Source organism: Arachis ipaensis, chromosome B10 (assembly GCF_059453495.1).
Source record: "Arachis ipaensis isolate K30076 ecotype BB chromosome B10, ASM5945349v1, whole genome shotgun sequence".
Classification (NCBI taxonomy): domain Eukaryota; kingdom Viridiplantae; phylum Streptophyta; class Magnoliopsida; order Fabales; family Fabaceae; genus Arachis; species Arachis ipaensis.
This window is the reverse complement of record NC_142435.1, coordinates 118,916,777-118,940,169: the sequence shown is the minus strand read 5'-3', so window position 1 is coordinate 118,940,169 and position 23,393 is coordinate 118,916,777. Positions and strand designations below refer to the sequence as shown.

Sequence of the window (23,393 nt, the reverse complement as noted above, 5' to 3'; positions counted from 1 at the left end):
TCCCTCTCTCCACTCCTATATAAATCCCTCATCCTTCCTTCATTTTCACACATCATAACACTTCTTTCCCCCCTTGGCCGAACCACCCACACCTCTCCATCTCCTCTATTTTCTTCTTCTTCTACTCCCTTCTTTCTTCTTTTTCTCGAGGACAAGCAAACCTTCTAAGTTTGTTATGGTAAAAGCATTGCTTTTTATTTTTTCATAACCATTTATGGCACCTAAGGCCAGAGAAACCTCTAGAAAGAGGAAAGGGAAGGCAAAAGCCTCCACCTCTGAGTCATGGGAGATGGAGAGATTCATCTCAAAGGTCCATCAAGACCACTTCTATGAGGTTGTGGCAAAAAAGAAGGTGATCCCTGAGGTCCCTTTCATGCTCAAAAGGAATGAGTATCTGGAGATCCGACATGAGATTCGAAAAAGAGGTTGGGAAGTTCTCACCAACCCCATTCAACAAGTCAGAATCTTAATGGTTCAAGAGTTCTATGCTAATGCATGGGTCACCAAAAACCATGATCAAAGTGTGAACCCGAACCCAAAGAATTGGCTTACAATGGTTCGGGGGAAATACTTAGATTTCAGTCCGGAAAATGTAAGGTTGGCATTCAACTTGCCAATGATGCAAGGAGATGCACGCCCCTACACTAGAAGGGTCAACTTTGATCAAAGTTTGGACCAAGTCCTCATGGACATATGTGTGGAAGGAGCTCAGTGGAAAAGAGACTCCAAAGGTAAGCCGGTTCAACTAAGAATGCTTGACCTCAAACCCGTGGCTAGGGGATGGTTGGAGTTCATCCAATGCTCAATCATTCCTACTAGCAACCGGTCTGAAGTTACCATAGACCGGGCTATCATGATCCATAGCATCATGATTGGAGAGGAAGTAGAAGTTCATGAGGTCATATCTCTAGAACTCTACAAAGTGGCTCACAAAACCTCCACTTTGGCAAGGTTAGCCTTCCCTCATCTCATCTGTCACCTATGCAATTTAGCTGGAGTTGTCATAGGAGAAGACATCCTCATTGAAGAGGACAACCCATCACTAAAAAGAGGATGGAGCAAATAAGAGAGCCCACTTATGGACCTCAACAAGAGCATGAGGAAGTCCCTCATCAAGAAATCCCTGAGATACCTCAAGGGATGCATTTTTCTCCACAAAACTATTGGGGGCAAATCAATACCTCTTTAGGAGAATTGAGTTCCAACATGGAACAACTAAGAATGGAGCACCAAGGGCACTCCATTATTCTCCATGAAATTAGAGGGGATCAAATAGCCATGAGGGAAGAGCAACAAAGGCAAGGAAGAGACATTGAGGAGCTCAAGCACTCCATAAGATCTTCAAGAGGAAGAACTAGCCGCCATCACTAAGGTGGACCCGTTCTTTAATTTCCTTGTTCTTTATTTTCTGTTTTCGTTTCTTATGCTTTATGTTTGTCTATATCTGTGTCTTTATTACATGATCATTAGTGTCTAGTATCTATGCCTTAAAGCTATGAATGTCCTATGAATCCATCACCTTTCTTAAATGAAAAATGTTTTTAATTGCAAAAGAACAAGAAGTACATTATTTTGAATTCTATCTTGAAATTAGTTTAATTATTTTGATGTGGTAACAATACCTTTTGTTTTCTGAATGAATGCTTGAACAGTGCATATTTTTTATATTGTTGTTTATGAATGTTAAATCTGTTGGCTCTTGAAAGAATGATGAAAAAAGAGAAATGTTATTGATAATCTGAAAATTTATAAAATTGATTCTTGAAGCAAGAAAAAGCAGTGAAAAGCTTGCAAAAAAAATAAAAATGAAAGAAAAAGAAAAAGCAAGTAGAAAAAGCCAATAGCCCTTTAAACCAAAAGGTAAGGGTAAAAAGGATCCAAGGCTTTGAGCATTAATGGATAGGAGGGCTCAAAGGAATAAAATCCTGGCCTAAGCGGCTAAACCAAGCTGTCCCTAACCATGTGCTTGTGGCGTAAAGGTGTCAAGTGAAAAGCTTGAGACTGAGCGGTTAAAGTCGTGGTCCAAAGTAAAAAGAGTGTGCTTAAGAGCTCTAGACACCTCTAATTGGGGACTCTAGCAAAGCTGAGTCACAATCTGAAAAGGTTCACCCAGTTATGTGTTTGTGGCATTTATGTATTCGGTGGTAATACTGGAAAACAAAATGCTTAGGGCCACGACCAAGACTCAATAGGGCCACGGCCAAGACTCAATAAGTAGTTGTGTTCAAGAATCAACATACTGAACTAGGAGAATCAATAACACTATCTTAATTCTAAGTTCCTATGGAAGCCAATCATTCTGAACTTCAAAGGATAAAGTGATATGCCAAAACTGTTCAGAAGCAAAAAGGCTACAAGTCCCGCTCATCTAATTGGAACTAAGTTCATTGATAAGTTTAGAATTCATTGTATATTCCCTTCTTTTTATCCTATTTTATTTTTAGTTGCTTGGGGACAAGCAACAATTTAAGTTTGGTGTTGTGATGAGCGGATAATTTATACCCTTTTTGGCATTGTTTTTACATAGTTTTTAATATGTTTTAATTACTTTTTATTATATTTTTATTACTTTTTAAATAAAAATCACATTTCTGGACTTTACTATGAGTTTGTGTATTTTTTGTGATTTCAGGTATTTTCTGACTGAAATTGAGGGACCTGAGCAAAAATATGATTCAGAGGCTGAAAAAGGACTGCAGATGCTGTTGGATTCTGACCTTCCTGCACTCGAAGTGAATTTTCTGGAGCTATAGAAGCCCAATTGGTGCGCTCTCAATTGATTTGGAAAATAGACATCATGGGCTTTCCAGAAATATATAATAGTCCATACTTTGCTCGAGATTTGATGGCCCAAACCAGCGTTCAAAGTCAGCTTAAAATTTTTGGCGTAAAACACCCAAACTGGCACCAGAATTGGAGTTAAACGCCCAAACTGGCACCAAAGCTGGTGTTTAACACCAGAAACAGCCTATGCACGAAAAAGCTTCGATGCTCAGCCCAAGCACACACCAAGTGGGCCCCGAAAGTAGATTTCTGCATCATTTACTTATTTCTGTAAACCCTAGGCTACTAGTTCATTATAAATAGGACCTTTTACTATTGTATTTTCATCTTTGGAAAATCTTTGGAATATTTAGTCCTTAGACCATGGAGGCTGGCCTCACGGCCATGCCTAGACCTCTTTCACTTATGTATTTTCTACGGTAGAGTTTCTACACCCCATAGATTAAGGTGTGGAGCTCTGCTGTTCTTCATGAATTAATACAAGTACTATTGTTTTTCTATTCAATTTACGCCTACTTCTTCTCTAAGATATTCACTCACACTTCAACCTGATGAATGTGATGACCCGTGACACTCATCATCATTCTCACTTATGAACGCGTGCCTGACAACCACTTCCGTTCTATCTACAATAGCTTGAGTGTGTATCTCTTAGCCTCCTGGTTCACGACGCATGGTTGCTTCTCCTGACAACAGAGCCTTCCATTCCGTGAGATCAAAGTCTTCATGGTATAGGCTAGAACCAATAGACAGCGTTTCTGAGATCTGAAAAGTCTAAACCTTGTCTGTGGTATTTCGAGTAGGATCTGGGAAGGGACGACTGTGAAGGAGCTTCAAACCTGTGAATGTGGGGCGCAAGTGACAGTGCGCAAAAGGACAATGGTCCAATTCCGACACTAGCGGGAGCCGACAGATGATTAGCCCTACAGTGACAGCGCAGATGGATTTGTTTTCATCCGAGGGGATCATACAGCTTGCCATGGAGGGAGGTAACGCATGGTTGGAAGAAGGCAGTAGGAAAGCAGAGATTCAGAAGCAACAAAGCATCTCCATACGCTTATCTGAAATCCCACCAATGAATTACATAAGTATTTCTATCTTATTTTCTGTTTTAATTATCTTTTAATTATCAAAACATCATAACCATTTGAATTTGCCTGACTGAAATTTACAAGGATGACCATAGCTTGCTTTAAGCCGACAATATCCGTGGGATCGACCCTTACTCACATAAGGTATTACTTGGACGACCCAGTGCACTTGTTGGTTAGTTGTGCAAAATTGCAAAAGTGTGATTGTGATTTCGTGCACCAGTAAGAGGTAGTTGTTTCTACTTAGTTATCCCTTATCGAATAAAGGAAAGTCAAGTAACTGAACCAACTCCGATTCACAAGTCCTAATCCTCTCCTATAGAAGGATTAGCGTTAGTGACTAGAGAGTCAGCCAACAACTTCCAGTTACCAATTAACACTTGAGTATTCTCAAGGGTCTCCTATTAATCAACTCCCAAGTCAAGTTGGGAGTCTACTCCATTGACATAAATGCCATTTTCATAAACATATAAAGGGAATGAAAAGAAGACATGGAAATTCAAATAAAGTAATAACATAAAATCAATTAAAGATAAAAATAATTCTTTGCATTAATCCTTTCCAAAATCGAAGATATCCATATGTAACTCTGAACAAAGTGAATGAAAAGTAAAAGAGCAAGGAATTAAGAAAGCAAACTGTAATGGCAAGGACTTCAAACGGAGGTAGTAACTCTTCTCAATATCCCAATCAAAAGCATAAAACTAGAAATCTATGAATTTGAAGAACCTTAGAGGAAGTAGTAGTTTTCTCTCTCAGATTCAAAGCTAAAACTAAAATTGTGTAAAAGTGAATGGGTGTTGAGTCTCTGCTTGTCCCCTGGCTTTAGTCTATGTTTCTGGGCCAAAAACTAGGTCCAAAACCAGCCTAAAATCGCCCCCAGTGTCTTCTGCAATATCTGTACGTGGCGCACGTCACGCGTACGCGTCGATGGTGTTCTGCGCATGTCACACGTACGCGTCATTCACGCGTACGTATCGCTGTGCAACTTTGCTTGTCAGGCACGCGTATGCATCGTTGTGAAAAGCTTCAAGTCACGTGCACGCGTGAGCCATGCGTGCGCGTCGATCTTCGCTGGTCATCTCCTTTGTTTCTTGTGTTCCTTTCATTTTTTGCAAGCTCCCTCTCCATCCTCTAAGCCATTCCTGCCCTATATAGCCTGAAAACACTTAACACACAGATCACGACATCGAATGGTATAAAAGGACATTAAAAATTGACAATTTAAAGGCTTAGGAAGCAAGTTTTTAATCATAGAACAAAATTGGGAAGGATTTGTAAAACTATGCAAATTGTATGAATAAGTATGCAAAGAATTGATAAAAACCACTCAATTTAGCACAAGATAAACCATAAAATAATGGTTTATCATGCGCACGCACAAGCATGTGCGAGCACTCCCGGCAGAAGGTGAGAACCGGTTTGTGCGTACGCACACTAAGTGTTTTTTTTTTTTTTTGAAAATGAATCATGTGTGCATACGCACATAGGTGTGCGTATGCACAAAGAAGGTAGAAGGCTGGGGTGTGACGCACAAGTGCGTGCGAGCGCTCCCAACAGAGGGGGTGTTAATGAGTGTGCGTCCGCACAGCTAGGTGCGTACGCACAAAATGCTAATTTTGGGGGAGGTGTGCGTACGCCACAGGTGTGTGCATACGCACGTTACTCTGTTTTTCCAAAAAAAATTTAGAATTCTAAGGCACCAATCTTGATCCAAACAAAGGGTTTCAATCCCAAAACACCTAGAATTTCACAAATACATGATCCATACAAAAAGAAACAATTAAACTAACTCTAAGCTAGCTAAAAGAAACAAAATACAATGAATTAAAACTATATACAAAAAGATGGTTAGAAAGGTGTTACCATGATGGGGTGTCACCCACCTAACACTTTTATTTATTGTCCTTAAGTTGGACAATTGGGGGATGCCCTTGCTATGGTAGCTTGTGCTTGAATTCCTCCTTGTATCCCCACCAATGTTTGCATTTCCAATTGCCTCCGGAATTACAAATTTTGTACACCCGATCTTTTTGTTGGCTCATGTGATTTCATCCGGGTGGCAAGCAATTAGAACTCTCACTTAAACACCCAAACATCCTCCGAGATCCATCCAATTGCAAATTACACCAACCATTGAAACCAATCTTCAAAGGTTCAACCTCAATTAGCCTAGGATCATGTTTCCACCCACTACCTAACTCCTTCTTACTTTCTAATCCACAAAGATTCCTAAGTTGTCTATCATTTTCAATCAGACCATATTCAAGTGGGATAATGAAGCTTAAGGTTAAGGATTATACCCACTTAAATGATGGAGTGGATGGTACTTCTTGTATGATCTCCACCTCTTGACAAGCTTGCTCAAGCTTGTTTTCTTGTTCAACTTGTTCAAACTATTCAACCACTTCTTCCAATCCCTTGATCTCAACCTCCTCCCCTTGCAACTCATACTTCAATTCCTCTTCTTTTTCTTGTAGTTCCAAGCTCTCTTCCACTCCACATGCTTCAATTAAAGTTGATTCTTCACTTTCATCCATGGAAGTGCTTGAATTATTTGAAGAGTGTAGTGAGGCTAGGTGAGATAGAGCTCCGGCTAAGGTAGCCATGATATTTTTTGGCTCTTTTGGTACTCTTCTTGCTCTTGAAGGAATAATTGGAGTGCTTCCTCTGTTGAAGGTTGTGGGAAAAAATAAGGTTCATTATGTGAGAGAAGGTCCTCATATGTTGAAGGTGGTTGATATTGATGAGGGTATTGAGGTGGTGTGGGGTATTGATGTTGGAATTGTGGTGGTTCTAAGTGTGGTTCATAAGGTTGTTCATGAGGCACATAAGGTTGATGGTATGGTGGGTATAGGTTAGCCTCATGTGGAGGTGTTTGGTGATAGTGTGATGTGGCTTGTGAGTAAAGTTGACCATAATGTTGAGGGTTTGGATTGTATTGGTATGCATCAAGAGGTGGATAGTAGCTATAAGGATATTGAGAAGATTGTTGCCAAGAGGGTTGCCTATAAGCATATGGCTCCTCACTCAATTGATCCTACACTCCATGATACATTCCATCATTGAGGTCCTCACTTCTTACAACGTCATAACAACCAAACTCCAAGCCAAAAGGGTGAGAATTCATAGAAAATAGGAGAAATTAAAAACAAAAACTATCAAGAAGTAATTAAAACAAACTCATAACAACTAACAAAAGCAAGTAAACAACCAAAAAGAAGCAAGCTATTTACATATTAACATATTCACAATAGCCAATAACATAACACCATTGTAACTCCTCGGCAACGACGCCAAAAACTTGACGCGTAGGATTTATGCCGATTCGGAATTTCTCAATATAGAAAAGAGCTTCTTCGTTGATAACATAGTCCAAACTGGAAATCAAATCCCCACATCAAAGTTTAAATAAAGGTTGTCATACGGCAAACCAATATCAAAAACCGAGAGTATTGAACCTCGGGTCGTTCTCCCTAGGAATTGTAATAGAGTGCTCAATTATTGGCTATGGAGTAAGGGGGTTTTGATTGCAAGAGGAAAGAAATGTAAATAGCAAGAAAGTAAATAAGCATGCAAGGAATCAAATGAAAGCAATTAAAGTAACAAAAATGGAAATTAAATGGCAAGAGGGATCTGGCACCTCTATCTCATTCAATTCATTCAAATTCAATTACCATCATACGTTAATATCATTATCTTCATCAACCCTTTTCTATCTCCATCTCATTATTAGGCATACTATTAGATCTAGGGCTAAAAGAAAGAAAATAGAGGTTTAGAGATTTGAAATTAAGCTTTTAAAAAAATCTATGTTTGCTGAAATAGGGGTCACGTGTACGCATGGGAGTGCAGTTTTGCCCATTATGCGTACGGATTACCTTGTCCGCGTATGCATGTACGCTGGACAGAATCTACCGTCCGCGTATGAATTCCCATGCTCACGTACGCAAGCGTCTCTTTTGCCCATGATGCGTATGCATACACATGCTCGCGTACGCATACATGCCAGACAGAGATGACCCTTCGCGTACGGAAGGGTCTGCATACGCATACAGTGCAGATCAGTCAAAAATGGCTAAGTCTGTAGAATTTCAGCTTTACATATCGAAATTCCAACGTGCATAACTTCCTCGTTTTAAAACATTTTCATCTGTTCTTCAAACAGCGTAAACTTCACGGACCCAATTTCATATGAAATAAGTTTGAAACAATTTGGGGGTCTGAAAGCCAAGTTATGGCTCGCCAAAGTTTGACCAAAAATCAATTTTACACAAAAAAAACCTTAACCTCTGTTTTCATTAGAAATCAAACTCAAACCTCAACATTTTGTACCTATAGTCATCAACACATTACACCATATCATATTAATACAATATCGTACCCTTCCATCATCCACCATACCTCACTTTCACAAAACTCCCAAACATAAGCTTCACAATTATGCCAGCAACCATCAACATACCATCATATATACATATTCATTATTATCAACTTATCAATCATCATCAAACCATCATTTATCATTCTATTTTCATCATAATCAATAAGCACCAACAAATTCTCAATCCATATATCAAGTCATATCATTAAAAGTACTAAACAATTAACATACTTACACATTTACACCTATCCTATAGTCACCTAGCCTAAGTTTTTATGAGACATTATATATTAAATACGAGAAACCTAAATCATACCTTGGTCGATTTCCTCGTATAACCCAAAGGGCACCACCAAATGTCCAAAATTCAGCCCAAGAATCCAAAGCAATGACACCCAAGACTCCACCAAGCATCCAATTTATATACTTACACACTTAATTCACATTACCACACTTATATACCAAATTCAATACCCAACTCACATAAGCTAAGAATTTGCAAGATTTTGAGAGTCTTCACCTTATATGTGTCTTGATTGAACAAAGACCCACAAATTCCTCAAGCTAATTTGGGCCTAAACATCAAGACATCGAATTTTAACAACCAAAACTCCAAAATTTCAAAAATAAAAGGAATGAGAGGTTGAGATGGAATCGGGGTTTCTTACTGAAATTGGTTATCGGGCTTTGTAGAGCTCGACGTGCTGGATGCCTGGACGCGTGGCTGCAAATGGTGCGGCGATCAGAGCTCGGAGTGAGGAGTTGTGTGAATTTGAATGAAAATGAAGGGTTTGGGATTGCTTCTTGCTCTTCCCCCTTTCCAAAATGTTTCCCAGCGTGCATGAGGATCGAAGGGGAGAGAATGAGCTTCAGCTCATTTTGTTTAATGAGTTGGTTGGGCCGACGGGGCCCGATTTGACCGATTCAATCCATTTGACCCAATTTTGGGCCAAATTCTTTAAAATTAGTGTCAAAATTCTTATTTTAATTAGCTCTATCCAATTAAACTATAAAATTCTCATTTCTAATTTCTTTTATTATAAATTAATTATTCGCTAATTTTACGGTGTTTAGACCAGAGACTTTCTGAGTCTGCATTCAAGTCATTTTTTTGTAAAGTTCATTCGACGTTTTTAAATTTTCATTTATATTTCCTGTAACCTTTACTTTTCTTACAAATTTATCTTTCAAGCAACATTTAGTTTCCTTGTTTAATTTTACGTTTCAGAACTTTATTTTCAATTTCAAAAATTCTTTGATCTAGTCGAAGGCATTCTACTGTTTCATTTAAATTTAATACAATTTATTTCAAATTCAGTCAGTTTATTTTTAAAGTTTATTTTGTTTATCTTTCATATTTCTTTTAATTTTGTTCAATAAAAAATGTCCTTTGATGCACTTTAGAAAACTGGTACTCACAGAGGAATAGGCTTCGCTTCCAAACCACTAGATATCAAACCACTTTTGATTTGCTAACAATCGATAAAACACTATGTAACTATTTATAAATATATTTTTTATCAGTTTAATCAACTGAATTAAAATTAATCATGATAAAAATCATTTATTAATAGGATGAAAAAATGTTACAAACTATTAATTTCAGGTGTCTACTACATATATTACAATAAAAATGTTATTTATATACCAAAATCAATTATTAAAATTAGAGACCAATGTATTTATAGATAAATACATATGTTATTTAACTCATTTTTAATATATATTTTATATCCTAGTACGTATTTTATACTAGTAGCTAATTTTAGTATATACTTAACATGATTGACATTACAAATATTACAAACAAGTTTATTATTTCATGTAATGCATGAAATTATTTTTTATAAATATTAAATTTAATTACTTTGTGAGTCCTTAAAATTTTACTAAATTTGTAATTAAGTTTTTATAATTTTTTTTATCCTTTCAGTTTGGATTGATATATCATTTTTAATTTTGTAATTAAGGTTATGATAGGACAAAGACAAGGGGTTTAATGGAATATTCTATTTCAAAATAAAATATACAACTCTGCTAGAGGCAATGAAAAATCTAAATAATGTGAACAATGGGCTACAAATTTAGCTCAATACATATAAAAAATAAAAAACATTCCGCAAAAAATCTAAATAAAAAAATCTATTTAGTTATTCCAAAAAAATAATCATCCCAAATTCTAATATATCAAAGCATTTTACTACAATACTCTCTTCTTTTCCAACCAGCTGTCATCCCATCTTCATCAATAATCATCCCACTTCGTCGTTGCTGCTTAGCTTGCTACACACTGCCACCGGCGTCGCTCATCCCTAGTAAAAATAACCATCCACTTAAGGATTAAAATAATTATCCGCATACCTAATGAATTGAACATCCAACATATTTTAATCATACATAACTAAACACAATCCAATCAAAATAATCATCTACACACGAATTAAAATAACCATTCGTATACCTACTAAAATGATAATCCTAAATTGCCCATTGAAGTAGAAGAAGAAGGAGTTGAATGAACAGAAGAAGCAACCATGATCAAGCTCCCTTAGTCGCGTAATCCAAATATTCGCATCAAAGAAAACCATTTGAACGCTTACCCGGTTGGATTGTTGCACCAGTATATTGCAATTGCCCTCTGAAATAGTATGAAACAGCAGTCGTAAATGTCTCCTGTATTTAGACGGATCTATCGCAGATGAAGAGGCTGCGATGGCAGACACGGTGGACTGCGGGGGGCCTGCATGGTCGGCACGTTGGTGGGCTGTGCGAAAAATACAATGTACGCGAAGGAGGAGCCTGCTTGGACGTTGGCGTAGAAGTAGGCGGCGTCGGCTGCGACTGCGACTGGGCAACGTCGGACTGACGAGAGGAGAAAATAATGGGCGGCTGGGTTGCAAAACGCAATTCACAAATAGAGCAAGGCAGTTACAAATGATCATGGGTGTAACTGCACTATTTGTAAATTCTTATTTTTTAAAAATTTAAAATTTAAAATTATTAAAAAATAATTAATCATCTGATTTCATATTTTGATTTTAAATTTTCTTTTTTAATTTTATTATTCACTATTTTCATTCCCTGTACTTTTTCATTTATAAATTAGTTTTAAAATACGATTAACTCATTTGTACAAAAAAAAAATTAATTCGTATATTGTTTTAGAACACGATAAAAGTTGTTAGTCTTACAGGTTTAATTTGATAGAGGTTAATTACCCGCACCGCCATGTATTGACTGTGAGTGTGCAGAAGAAGAAAGAAAGCAGCGAAGTGGGGCGAGAGAGAGATGGTAAACAGGGGTTTGCACTCGCACCCCTCACACGGCTCCAGCAGCTTGTTGGCGTCAAGATTCCGAGCAAGGAAACTGTGCGGCAGCGCCATCACTTTCTACACTTTCTTCATTTTCGCCTTCTCCTTCTTCCTCTTCCTCTTCTACCTCAGGCATTTCGTCCCCGACGAACACCAACATCACCTTCCTCACCCTCACTCCCAATCCCAATCGAGATCTAGATCGAGATCTCCCCAGGTCCCAATCTATTCTCTCTCTTTTTTGCTTCAATTGAAAGAAATTCGCATGTTTGATTCCCTGATTCACTGCTAGAAATCTTAATCTGATGCTGTGGTTGTGTATGTGGACTTTGTTTCCTTGCAGTTACTATGCTCCTTCTAGCTTTGTACGATAATCTTAATTATTCGTTTGTGAATCTCACTACTCAAGATTTGATCAAATCTAGATTTCAATTCTACTCTGCCATATGGAATTTAAGTAGCTGTGGCATTCAATACTTGATTTCTATATGTGATAGTCATTTAGATTTTAGATTAAGACTAGAGGTTTATCGCTTGCTAGTTGACAGTATGATTAGTAACTAACAGCTTAATTTAAGAAAATTGCTGCCTGTATTTATTTGTTTATTTTCAAAATCTAACTTGAAATTTTTTTACTATAACTGTTTTGAGTTCAAAATGTCTTAAAGATTGAGGGTTCATTTTTCTGATGCGTGATGTAAGGATGTCTTGTTCGTTCTAGCTATGATGATTAACAGTTCAAGCTTTTAGCATGTGTTTTTATTCTTTTCATTGTTTGCTACAGTTGCAGGATTCAAGCAAGTACCAGTACCAGGAGCAACTTTGGGATTCTCCTTTCAGCCATGCCTTGCACAGCTGTCTCAAGCCAACTGCTAAATATAAAGGTTCCTGATGCTTGTTACACTTATTCATATTACACCGCTTCTTATTTGTTCAAGTATTTTCTGGCCCTCCTTTTATTTCAACTTCTCCTTTTAGCTACCTCAAGTACATATGCATTTGTCTTTTCAACCAGAGCTTACCTTTGCTGCAACTGTTTACTGCATCTTCCCTCACTCCTCTGTTCTGTTAAATATGTTACCCTGTCATAGGTTCCCAAGGATTTGATGGCTATCTTACCGTGAGAAGCAATGGTGGACTAAATCAAATGCGAACTGGTGTAAGTGACTGCTTACTTTCTTGTAAAGTCCTGTAAATGGAAACTAATGAAATTCATGCTCTTCTGCCTATAATTGTATGTATGATAATTTCAAACTTTAGTACATAAATACATATGCAATTGAAGATTTGCTATTTTAACTTTCTTGTATCTGAATAGGTGTTTGGGTTACTACTTTTGGCACCAGAACCTGGGAATTTGATGTTTATTTCTCTCTCTCTCTCTTTAAGTATCATTTTCCTTTTGTAAATTTGAACAGTTTGGTTTCCTTTTCATTCATTTGTTCATTTAGACTGTTAGATATTAAGCATGGTATATGGTGAATGGCAGTTTAAGGTTTTTAATTTATCATTCTGTGTTATCTTTATGCATTTCAGTTTGCAAAGCATTCATGCCATCTTCTTAGCAATTGGGTGGCAATTTTGTGTAAATCTGAACTGTTATTCTACCTCCTGATTTGGAACTTAAGTAACCCGTCTTTTTCCGCCCAGATATCAGACATGGTAGCTGTGGCACATATAATGAATGCAACTTTAGTCATCCCTCAATTGGATAAACGTTCGTTCTGGCAAGACTCAAGGTAGTTTTCTATTACAGCATCATTTGGTTCTTTAAATGCCTATTATACTCTCTTCCAAGATTGTCTTCATTATTGGGTGTGTGCAGTGTATTTTCAGATGTATTTGATGAGGATCATTTCATTGATTCCCTGAAAAGAGATATCAGAATTGTCAAGGAACTTCCCAAGAATCTGGAAGCTGGCCCCCGGGCCAGAAAACACTTCACTTCCTGGTCTGGTGTGGGTTACTATGAAGAGATGAAAAGGTTATGGAATGACTATCAGGTACTAAAGTTTATCCTAGATAAACTAATATTTAGGGTCATTCTCATTTTCTGCAGAATACTTCCTTGCAAGATATGTTAATTGAGTAAACATATTTTTGCATGTTAAATATCTGATCACCCTGTGAAATTTTAAATTGTTTTGTTTTGCATAACATTTTGTAAATTGTAATATATATTGGAAGAATATTAGTCAGAGAATGCTAGGCTGTATATTTCATATGATTAGAGTGAAGTCATATTGCAATGATTTAAAGAAGTTCTGACCTTTGTGATGTTTAAGCTGTCATTACACGGTTGAAATAAAAAATGGATTATAGTTGTATGCCAATATCTTTTTTGCAGGTGATACATGTTGCAAAATCTGATTCTCGACTTGCAAACAATGATCTTCCTCTGGATATCCAGAGGTTGAGATGCCGTGCAATGTACCAGGCACTTCGGTTCTCTCCTCCCATTGAAGATTTAGGAAAGGTTTGACTTCTTCTTTCTTTATTTATTTTATTTTTTATTAAAAAATCATAGAATGCTAAATACTTCATAAAAATATAACATTTGCATCATATTGCTGGATTTACTGGATATTGTAATGGAAATTGAAGACAATATAGGCGTGATTAATGGTGATTTTTCCCCCTTCATTGTCTTAATCATGGACCAAATTGTAGGATTTGAATGGAACATCTTAGACAGAAAACAAAAAAAACCAAAAAAGAATGGTATGTGAAAACACAAGAATTAAAAATTTTCCCAAGCAGATATGAATTGATGATCGTATTAGATACAACTTGAAAGGAGATCGAGTGAATAGTATGTGGACTATTGGTCCTTTTTCATTTTTAAAATAAAAGTATTTACAAATCTCATGTGAATCAGCCGTCAAGTAGGAAAGTTTTGATTTATAGAGCATTTGGGGGTACATAGAGATGTGCTGAAGTAAATATTGGTAGTGTAAGTCTGAAAGTTCGGTGTTATGAGTTTGGCATATCTCTCACTGGCAACTATTAGAATAATTTTGTATGAGAAGTATTATATTATTGTTTTGGATGTTTACATATTTTGAAAGCTGAAAAGTTGTTAGGTTCAAATCCATGTAAACAGAGTCCAATGTTTTCTGTATACCATACTAAAAGTATGATGCATGTGGTACCGGGATTACCATATCATTCACTTTTTGATGCATTTAAGAGGTCTACATGGGGCTTCCTGGTAAAATAGGTTCTGAGCATACATGACGGTGAAAAAACAGAGGTTGGTGGATCGACTAAGATCACGCGGGGGAAGATATATTGCTCTTCATCTGAGATATGAGAAAGACATGCTGTCTTTTACTGGTTGTACGTATGGTCTGACAGATGCAGAGTCTGAAGAGCTGAGAGTTTTGAGGTGAGATTTGCTATTTAATGCTGCCATTTATTTGAAATATACCCTCATGTTTAGAATATTTATTTTTCAATTCTTTTAGGGAGAATACAAATTATTGGAAAGTAAAGAAGATCAATTCAACGGAACAGAGAATTGGAGGATTTTGTCCATTGACACCCAAGGAGGTGGGTGTTTTTCTACAAGCTCTTGGCTTCCCCCCTTCAACACCAATATACATTGCAGCTGGGGAGATCTATGGTGGTAACACTCATCTTGCAGAGCTATCGTCCCGCTTCCCCAATTTAGTCTTTAAGGTTTGTTAGTAATTTTGTCGTCTGATTGTATCAACAAATAGTTCAGTGGCGCATAATCTACTGGTGAAGTTTAATACTGACCTGTTCAATTGATTAATAAATGATAACAGGAATCCCTTGCGACACCTGAAGAGCTGAAAGCTTTCACCAATCATGCATCCCAGACTGCTGCACTGGACTACATAATCTGTGTAGAGAGTGATGTATTTGTTCCATCACATGCAGGAAATATGGCAAGAGCGGTTGAGGGACACCGCAGATTTTTAGGTCATCGAAAGACAATCAATCCAGACAGGTATGGATTTGAGAAGTTATAATTGTAACAAGTTCTTCTTGGGCTCAATAAAATGGACCTGCTTCCTCTCTTTATTGATTGCATGACCTGAATTCTTATAATCTCTTCTGCTGTTCTGTTTGTTTGGGTTCATTCTAATTATTTGACGTATATATATATATATATATTGGCTGTGAAAGTTCAGCTTGCCTTCTATTTGGATTTTGCTTGCTTATGTGAAGGGAAAGGCTTTCACACTAGTGATTTTCTTGTTCGCTATTGGTAACTTTCCCTTTTTTCTTCTTTTTATAAAAAAATAATCAGGAAAGGACTCGTTGAAATTTTCGATAAGCTGGAGACTGGAGAGCTAAAAGAAGGAGCAGAATTAGCACATCTTGTGCAGCAGATGCACAAGAACAGGTGACTTTCTACCCGACTTTGTGACCTTTAACGGCATGATAGTTAGAAGTCAAAACTGGTTTCAATTAATATTTCCTTAATTTAGAGATATTTCCGCAAGATAACTGATTATTTTTCTTTCCATTCAGTCTTTTATATCACTTGTTCTTATCTTTCATGAAATCATGTGTAGGCAAGGAGCTCCAAGGAGAAGGTTAGGTTCCCCGGCAGGAATTAAAGGACGAGCACGTTTTAGGACTGAAGAGTCCTTTTATGAAAATCCATACCCCGAGTGTATATGTGGTTCTAGAAGCAAACTGGAAATTACATGAATGAATACGAAACCATACTTTAATGTCAGTATAGAATTTTTGTAGGAAACAGTTATTTTGTACATTCCTTTTCTTTATTGACTCTGTAATTACCAATTACCAATTTTCTGATACGCTTGGTTCCTCTTCTGAGTTCTACAGTAGTCTGCTTGGCAATTTAGCAGTGTTCTAACAATTCAACTTAATTCTTAACGAGCTCAGGATTTTTATTTTCAAATTTTGTTGTTGTTTTACTGATTGTACACTGTCCGTGACTCCGTATGACGCTATATTTTAGTTCAAGGTTAAAACTACATTATTTTTTACTACCTACTGTTGTAGTCTTCTGGCAAGGAGTAAGCAGAGTATAGGTTTAAGACTTTAAGGTGTCTTGTTAAAATCTGCGGATTATTCCATTCTATCTGTATTCAACAAGACGTGTCACAATTTTTGTTTTAAAATATTTTAATCATTATCCAACTTAAAGAATAAAGATATCCATTCACTAATTCACTTGAGCTATAGATAGTATTCTGATTCGTTATAATAAAAGAGTCTAATTTGAAACTAGTACCATATCAGTGATAAGAAGTAATAAACATGAGAAACATAATCACACCGAAAAAGGAAATAGTGCTATGCTAAACCATTTATTTATTGTTCAATCAATTATCCCAAAAAACCTAAAAAAGATACATCCAAAAATAGAATAATGCTATGTGAATAGGAAAATTAGGTGAAATAATGGTGAATAGTTAAGATTGCACTCTTTACAATAGAAAAAGAAAACAAAAGAAATTAAAGACATCATATACAATGTTATTTTTCTCAAAAATTAATTATAATCTTCATTCTTTAACAAACATTATTCTTTACAAAAAAAAAAGTTTCTCCAAAAAATCAGTTATATGCAATTTTTCTTTTATGTTTTCTTTTATCTTTTTTTGTGCTTTTCAGCTTTTATTTCTTTTTCTTTTTTTAAAAAAAAAAGAAATAAAAAACAAAAAGGTGAGAAACATAAAAATATAAATTGTCAATTTTTTTTTTTTTGTATTTTTTCAAAAATTTCTGTATTTTCAAAAACAAAGAAAATAATAAATGGGCATAATAAATAATTTAAAATAAGCATATTATGTCTTTAACGGGGCATGTTTTTAACGTGGGCAACCCATCCATCCTACAAATATGTTGTTCACAAAGATTGGAATCATGATTCTAGGGGAATTATTGACAGACTGATGGAATTTAACTCAAAAGTGTTTGGAAATATTTTTGTCAGGAAGAGGAAGCTTGAGAAATAAATTAACATGATTTAGTAGAGATTGGTGTTGGGAAAATCTAGGTTCAATAAAATTTGTCTAACAGTAGAAGTATTAAAAATAATTTTTTGATCATTTGTGTGATTAAATAGGTAATACCAAAAATACTTTAAATAGCAAATATAATGGCAGAAATTAATTATACAGTAGAATTTTATTGTGGAAAAATCTCTCAAAGAGGGACGAAAACTCACAAGACCTAGTCTAATAAAATCTTTCACTATCAAAATAATGGGTACACAATCAATTTTCCTAGTGGCACTAGGGCGTCTCAACAATCAACAAAATACATCATCAAAAACTGATGGAATCAATATAAACCCTCCACAAAGTGGGTATTTTAAATCAAACAAAAGAAAAGACAATACAACTAGCAAGTTATATTCTAATGTTCATCTTTATACCAGGAATAACATACTAGAATTTCATAAGAAATGGATCAAGTTTACCGATTTAATCGGATAAAAAATAACATGCCATTTTCCCCTAAATTTCTTCTTCTCTTCGACGATGGCCCTTCATTTTTCTTTCTTTCAAAAACAATTGAAAAAAACTTCTTCTCTCTCTCACCATGGCCTAAAAGCCACTTTCTTTTGTTTCCTTTTTTTTAGTTTTAACTTGTGGGCTCCACTTAGTTGGGGACTCACCAATAAATCTACCTCTCACCAACTCAAGTGGGGATAGGCTGCTTCACTAAACCCGCCCTTTTCTTTGCAGGAATCAAACTTCACTGCAGGTAAGCTCTTAGTCATCATATCTGAACCATTATCATTAATATGGATCTTCTCAAATGCATATGACTTCATCTCAACCGCTTGACGTATCGAATGATACCTCACCTCTATGTGCTTCGATCTGGAATGAAATGTTGGATTTGTACTGAGATGGATAGCACTTTGACTGTCACAAAATAACACAAACTTCTCTTGATTGATGCCTAACTCTTGTAGAAATTTTTTTATCCATAAGAGTTCCTTAGAAGATTCAACAACAGCAATGTATTCTGCCTCTATAGTGGGCAAAGCGACACATTTTTGAAGTCAAAATTACCACGACACAGCTCCCCCTGCAAAAGTCATCATATAACCAGAAGTAGACTTTCTTGAATCAAGATCCCCAGCCATATCCGCATCTGTGTAACCATCGAATACAAGTTGGCCACTCCCAAAGCATAAACAAACTCTGGAAGTACCATTAAGGTATTTGAGAATCCACTTCACTGCTTGCCAGTGTTCCTTGCTAGGATTAGAGAGAAACCGACTAACAACTTCAATGGTATGAATAATATCCGGCCTGGTGCAAACCAAAACATACATCAAACTGCCAACTGCAAATGCATATGGAATTTTCTTCATTTATGCCTTTTCTTTCTCACTTGTTGGACATTGCTGTGAACTCATCTTGAAATGACTAGCAAGTAGAGTACTAATAGGTTTGGAATTACTCATGCTATACCTCTCTAAAACCTTCTCAATATACTTCTACTGCGACAACCACAGTTTTTCATTCTTCCTGTCACGACTGATACTCATGCCAAGGATTTTCTTTGTAAAACCCAAATCCTTCATAGTAAAGGATTTGTTCAAGTCTTTCTTAAAACTTTCAATCTTCTTAGTGTCATGACCAACAATCAACATGTCATCAACATAAAGTAAAAAAATTATAAAATCACTATCAGAGAATTTCTTAACATACACACAATGATCAGAAGAAGTCTTACTATACCCATGACCTTCCATGAAGGAATCAAACTTTGTGTACTTTGGCCTTGGCGCTTACTTCAACCCATATAAGCTCTTCTTCAACTTGCATACAAGGTGCTCATTTCCTTTAACTTCGAAACCCTCCAGTTGCTCTATATAAATTTTTTTATCTATGTCACCATGAAGAAATACAGTCTTCACATCAAGCTGCTTAACCTCTAAATTCAACGATAGCGCTGCTTCATTTTTCTTTCTTTCTTTAAAAAATAATTGAAAGAAGCTCTCTTTCTCTCTCCATGGCCTAAAAGTCACTTTCTTTCTTTTATTTTTTTTTTTTGTTTTTAATTTGTGGGCTCCACTCAGTTGGGGACCCACCAACAATTGAAGGTAGTAGATGTCTTTTCTTTTTGGGTCAAAAAAGCTGAACTAAAGGACGATTATAATGGCATTTTGATGCAAGAAGAGCTCTTATGGTACTAGAAGTCAAGGCAAATAATAAGTTAAATATGGGGATAGAAATACAAAATTCTTTCATACTCAAATTCTAGTGCGCAAAAATCATAACAAGATTCACGGGCTTTATGTGAGGGATGGTTCCTGGTCTACTGCTCCAGAGATATTGCAATAAAAGGCACTATCTTTCTATAAGAATCTCTTTGGCACCATAAAAACGGTTGAGGTTAACTGCTTGGGTGATGTTCATATTCCTACTTTGAGCGCTGAGGCTTGTGCGAGACTTTTGGAAGCTCTCTCTTTTGCAAAAGTCAAGCATGTGTCTTTAGTACGAGCTCTTTTAAAGTTTTGGGCACGAATGATTTTCAGACTTATTTTTTCAAGAAATATGAAAAAATAGTGACTATTGAGATTTGGAGGATTGTTAATAGTGCTTTTTGCTGGGAATATGCTGAATCCTAGTATTGTGGAGATTCTTGGTGACTCGATCCCAGAAGTTCACAGTCCTACCTTTATAAATGGTTTTAGACCTATCAATTTATGCAATGTGATTTACAAGATCATTACTAAAGTGTTGGTGAATTGTCTCTGTCCGTTCTTGGCAAACATTGTTAGTATAGAGTAGTTTTATCCTGGATTATGACTAAAAAAATTCTCCACTTTGTGAATCCTTTTGAAATTGATCTTGAAAAGACTTATGATAAAAAAGACTGAAGTTTTTTAGAGAATATACTTTATAGATTTTTAGATTTTTTGTAACCATAATTAATTTCTTTATGTCTTGTATTAGAGCTTCTTCTCTCTATTATTTGAAATTGTATTAGATTGGATAACTTTTCTTTCAAAAGAGGTATGAGGCAGAGTAATTCTATGTCTCCTTATTTATTTGTTGTTTGTATAGAGAGGTTTAATTACTTTATTTCTCAATAGGTGGATTTGGATTCTTGAAAATCGGTGTCTATTTTCAAAGGGACCTAAATTTTTTTATTTGATATTTGTTGATGATCTATTGTTATTTTGTAAGGTTACTAAATCTCAGGTGCAAATATATAATGCACTCTTTGAACACATTTTGCAAGGCCTCTAGAATGAAAGTTAATTTTGACAAATCTAAGACGTTTTACTCCAGGAATATTTCAGCTAGTAGGAGAGGCATTTTTATGGGAGTCTCCTCTATCAAATTTGTTCTGGACTTGGATAAATATTTTGGTATAGATATCAATTATTCTCCTACTAGTAGAGTATCTTTTCAATGTGTCATTGACAAAGTGAGAGGAAGACTAGCAAGTTGGAAAGAGAGACTTTTGAATAAAGCTGGAAGACTTTGCTTAATTAATTTGGTTGTGACATCCATTCTCATCTATCATCATGCATGTTTATCTTTTTCTTTTTTGATTTAGGAGAGTGATAAGTTATCTTCTTTGATGAGATAGTTTCTCTAGAAGGGCCGACTAGATGGCAGAAGTCTTAATCTTGTTAGATGGAAGAAAGTAGTGGCTCCGAAGAAGTATGATGATTTGAAAATCAAAGACCCTGCTTGTGCCAATATCTCCTTGGTAAATTGGTTTGCCAATTTTTGCACTGTAAAGATAAGCCTTGGGTGGGTCTCACGAAGACAAAATACCTATGACAAAAGGGAGTCTTTGATAGTTCTTTTCCGACTTTAACATCTCATATTTGAAAGAGCATATAAAAATTTTTTGTTGCTTTAAAGGATGAATTCTCTTAGTGTATTGGGTCATCAACCAAATTTTTTTGGTTTAAGAAGTAAAGGCCTAAAAGTTAGATTGTTGAGCAATTGTCTTTTGTATATATTTTTGATACTGATATGACAATTAATGTTGTTTGACAAAAAACGTGTTAGAATTTTATTAATATTTTCACTGTTATTCCTCATGAAATTAGGAAAAGACCGGTTTGCTTTTGGAGTGCATCTGCTTTCAATTTCTACTCCGCTATTAGATTTGGAGGTGCAAGTGTCGGATAATTACAAATTTTTTTATTTGACTGTCTTTATAATGGGATTTAGAAAACTGAATTCAGGTTTTATTATGGTCTTACAACATTTGATATCTATCATAGATGCAAACAAACTCCTGAATCTCTCCTTCATTGTATCAGAGACTGTGCTAAAGCAAGAGAAATTTGGATGCTTTTAAAATATGTACTTTGCTTGTTCTAGTTTGAAGAAATGACTTAAGCAAGATCCCAATCAGAGAGATATTTTTTAGTTCTATTGAACTCTTTGTTGGATATAGAGAGATAGAAACAATGATCTTTTCAATCTGATGATGGGTGGAGCGCCAGCAGAATGGTTAGTATGATTCAGAGTTCAACCAGAGACTTATATGCCATTTTCAATAGCACATGTTTTTATCTCCTTTTTTATTCTATTTTTCTTAAGTCCCTCCATGTATAAACTTAGTCAAAGTGAACTATGATGTTAGTATAAGCTCTCATCGTGAGTCAGTAAATTTTAGTTGTCTTATTCGTAATTTGAAAGGTTGTTGAATGAAAGATTGTTCTAGGAAGTTAGAAAATATTAATGTTTTCTAAGCTGAATTTTATGCTATTTAGAAGAGTTTAATTTTTGATTGGAAATATGGTTATTGCCATATTTTTTATAAGACAGATTGTTTGAATACTTTTTTTTAGATGTTTGCTTTGGTACGTTAATAAATTTATACGTACCGATACGATAAAAACATAGACAAATAGCAAAACGTCACGTGGATTATATTATGCATGTTAGCATTTATTATTTTTAAAATATATATATATATATATATATATATATATATATATATATCATATTAATATTTTTACTAAACTATCCTTATAATTTAGCAAAAACAAAAATATTTTTTTTTATTTAATTTTACGAAAAGACCTAAATCTCCTTTCTTTTATGTTGAGAAGAGGGGAACGCCGCCTTCTTTTAGGATGAGTTTGCCGTAACAACCGTTGTCGCGAGTCAGGGAAACAAGGGAGGCTGCGACGTTGGAGCGTTCCTCCACAAAGTCGTTTAAGAGGAGGTTTGCGATTTGTTCCCAGATGAGACAGAAGATGGGCTCGTTGGAGGCAATTGGAGGGAGTCCGAGGTACTTGTCATCGCACTCTTCTGCGGAATCGGAGACGCGGAGGAGCCACTGGACGTCGCCGATGGAGTTTTCCAGCTGCATGGATATTGTTTTGAGTGCAGTGGTGGGAATGATGGTGAAGAGGCGTTTGATGAAGGTGTTGGCGCGGCATTTATCGACGAGAATGAGGGCCTTGTCGGGCACCTGCTCGGTGTCCTCGATGATCCGGCGCGTTGGCCTCTCGTACAGGTCGTTGCTGTTCCTGGTGGCTTGGCGGAGGAGGACGACTGATGCGTGAGCATCTTTCCTATCTTTTCCTAGTGAATTTGCATTTAATTTGATTGAGTTTAATCAAGAATTAATTATCTTTTAACCACTATGAATGCTACTTTGAGTCGTGTGCAATTCTGTTTATTTTAGGTAGCCTTTGGTTGGATTTGATGGAGTTTCCACAGAAAAAGAGAAGAAGGCTATATAGGGCAGGAATGGCTTAGAGGATGGAGAGGAAGCTTGTACAAATGGAATGAGCACAAGAATTAAAGGGGATGACTAGCGAGGAGCGACGCGTGCGCGTACCTAACGCGTGCACGTGATTTGGAGATT

At 36.0% G+C, this 23,393-nt stretch overlaps 1 protein-coding gene across 2 annotated transcripts; it reads left to right on the top strand.

The window, feature by feature from the left end:
* Positions 1 to 11,385: 11,385 nt before the first annotated feature.
* Positions 11,386 to 16,473, top strand: LOC107623458 (O-fucosyltransferase family protein). Of its 2 annotated transcripts, none has more exons than XM_088509706.1 (11): positions 11,386 to 11,787; positions 12,355 to 12,454; positions 12,662 to 12,729; positions 13,221 to 13,309; positions 13,396 to 13,573; positions 13,918 to 14,046; positions 14,822 to 14,958; positions 15,038 to 15,251; positions 15,362 to 15,546; positions 15,850 to 15,945; positions 16,118 to 16,473. In XM_088509706.1, the coding sequence occupies exons 1-11, from the start codon at positions 11,548 to 11,550 to the stop codon at positions 16,254 to 16,256; spliced, it is 1,575 nt and encodes a 524-aa protein (XP_088365832.1). In that variant the 5' UTR covers positions 11,386 to 11,547; the 3' UTR covers positions 16,257 to 16,473. The 2 variants fall into 2 exon arrangements, with proteins under 2 accessions (XP_088365832.1, XP_088365836.1); XM_088509710.1 differs by having other exon boundaries at positions 11,460 to 11,787; positions 12,361 to 12,454.
* Positions 16,474 to 23,393: the final 6,920 nt, after the last annotated feature.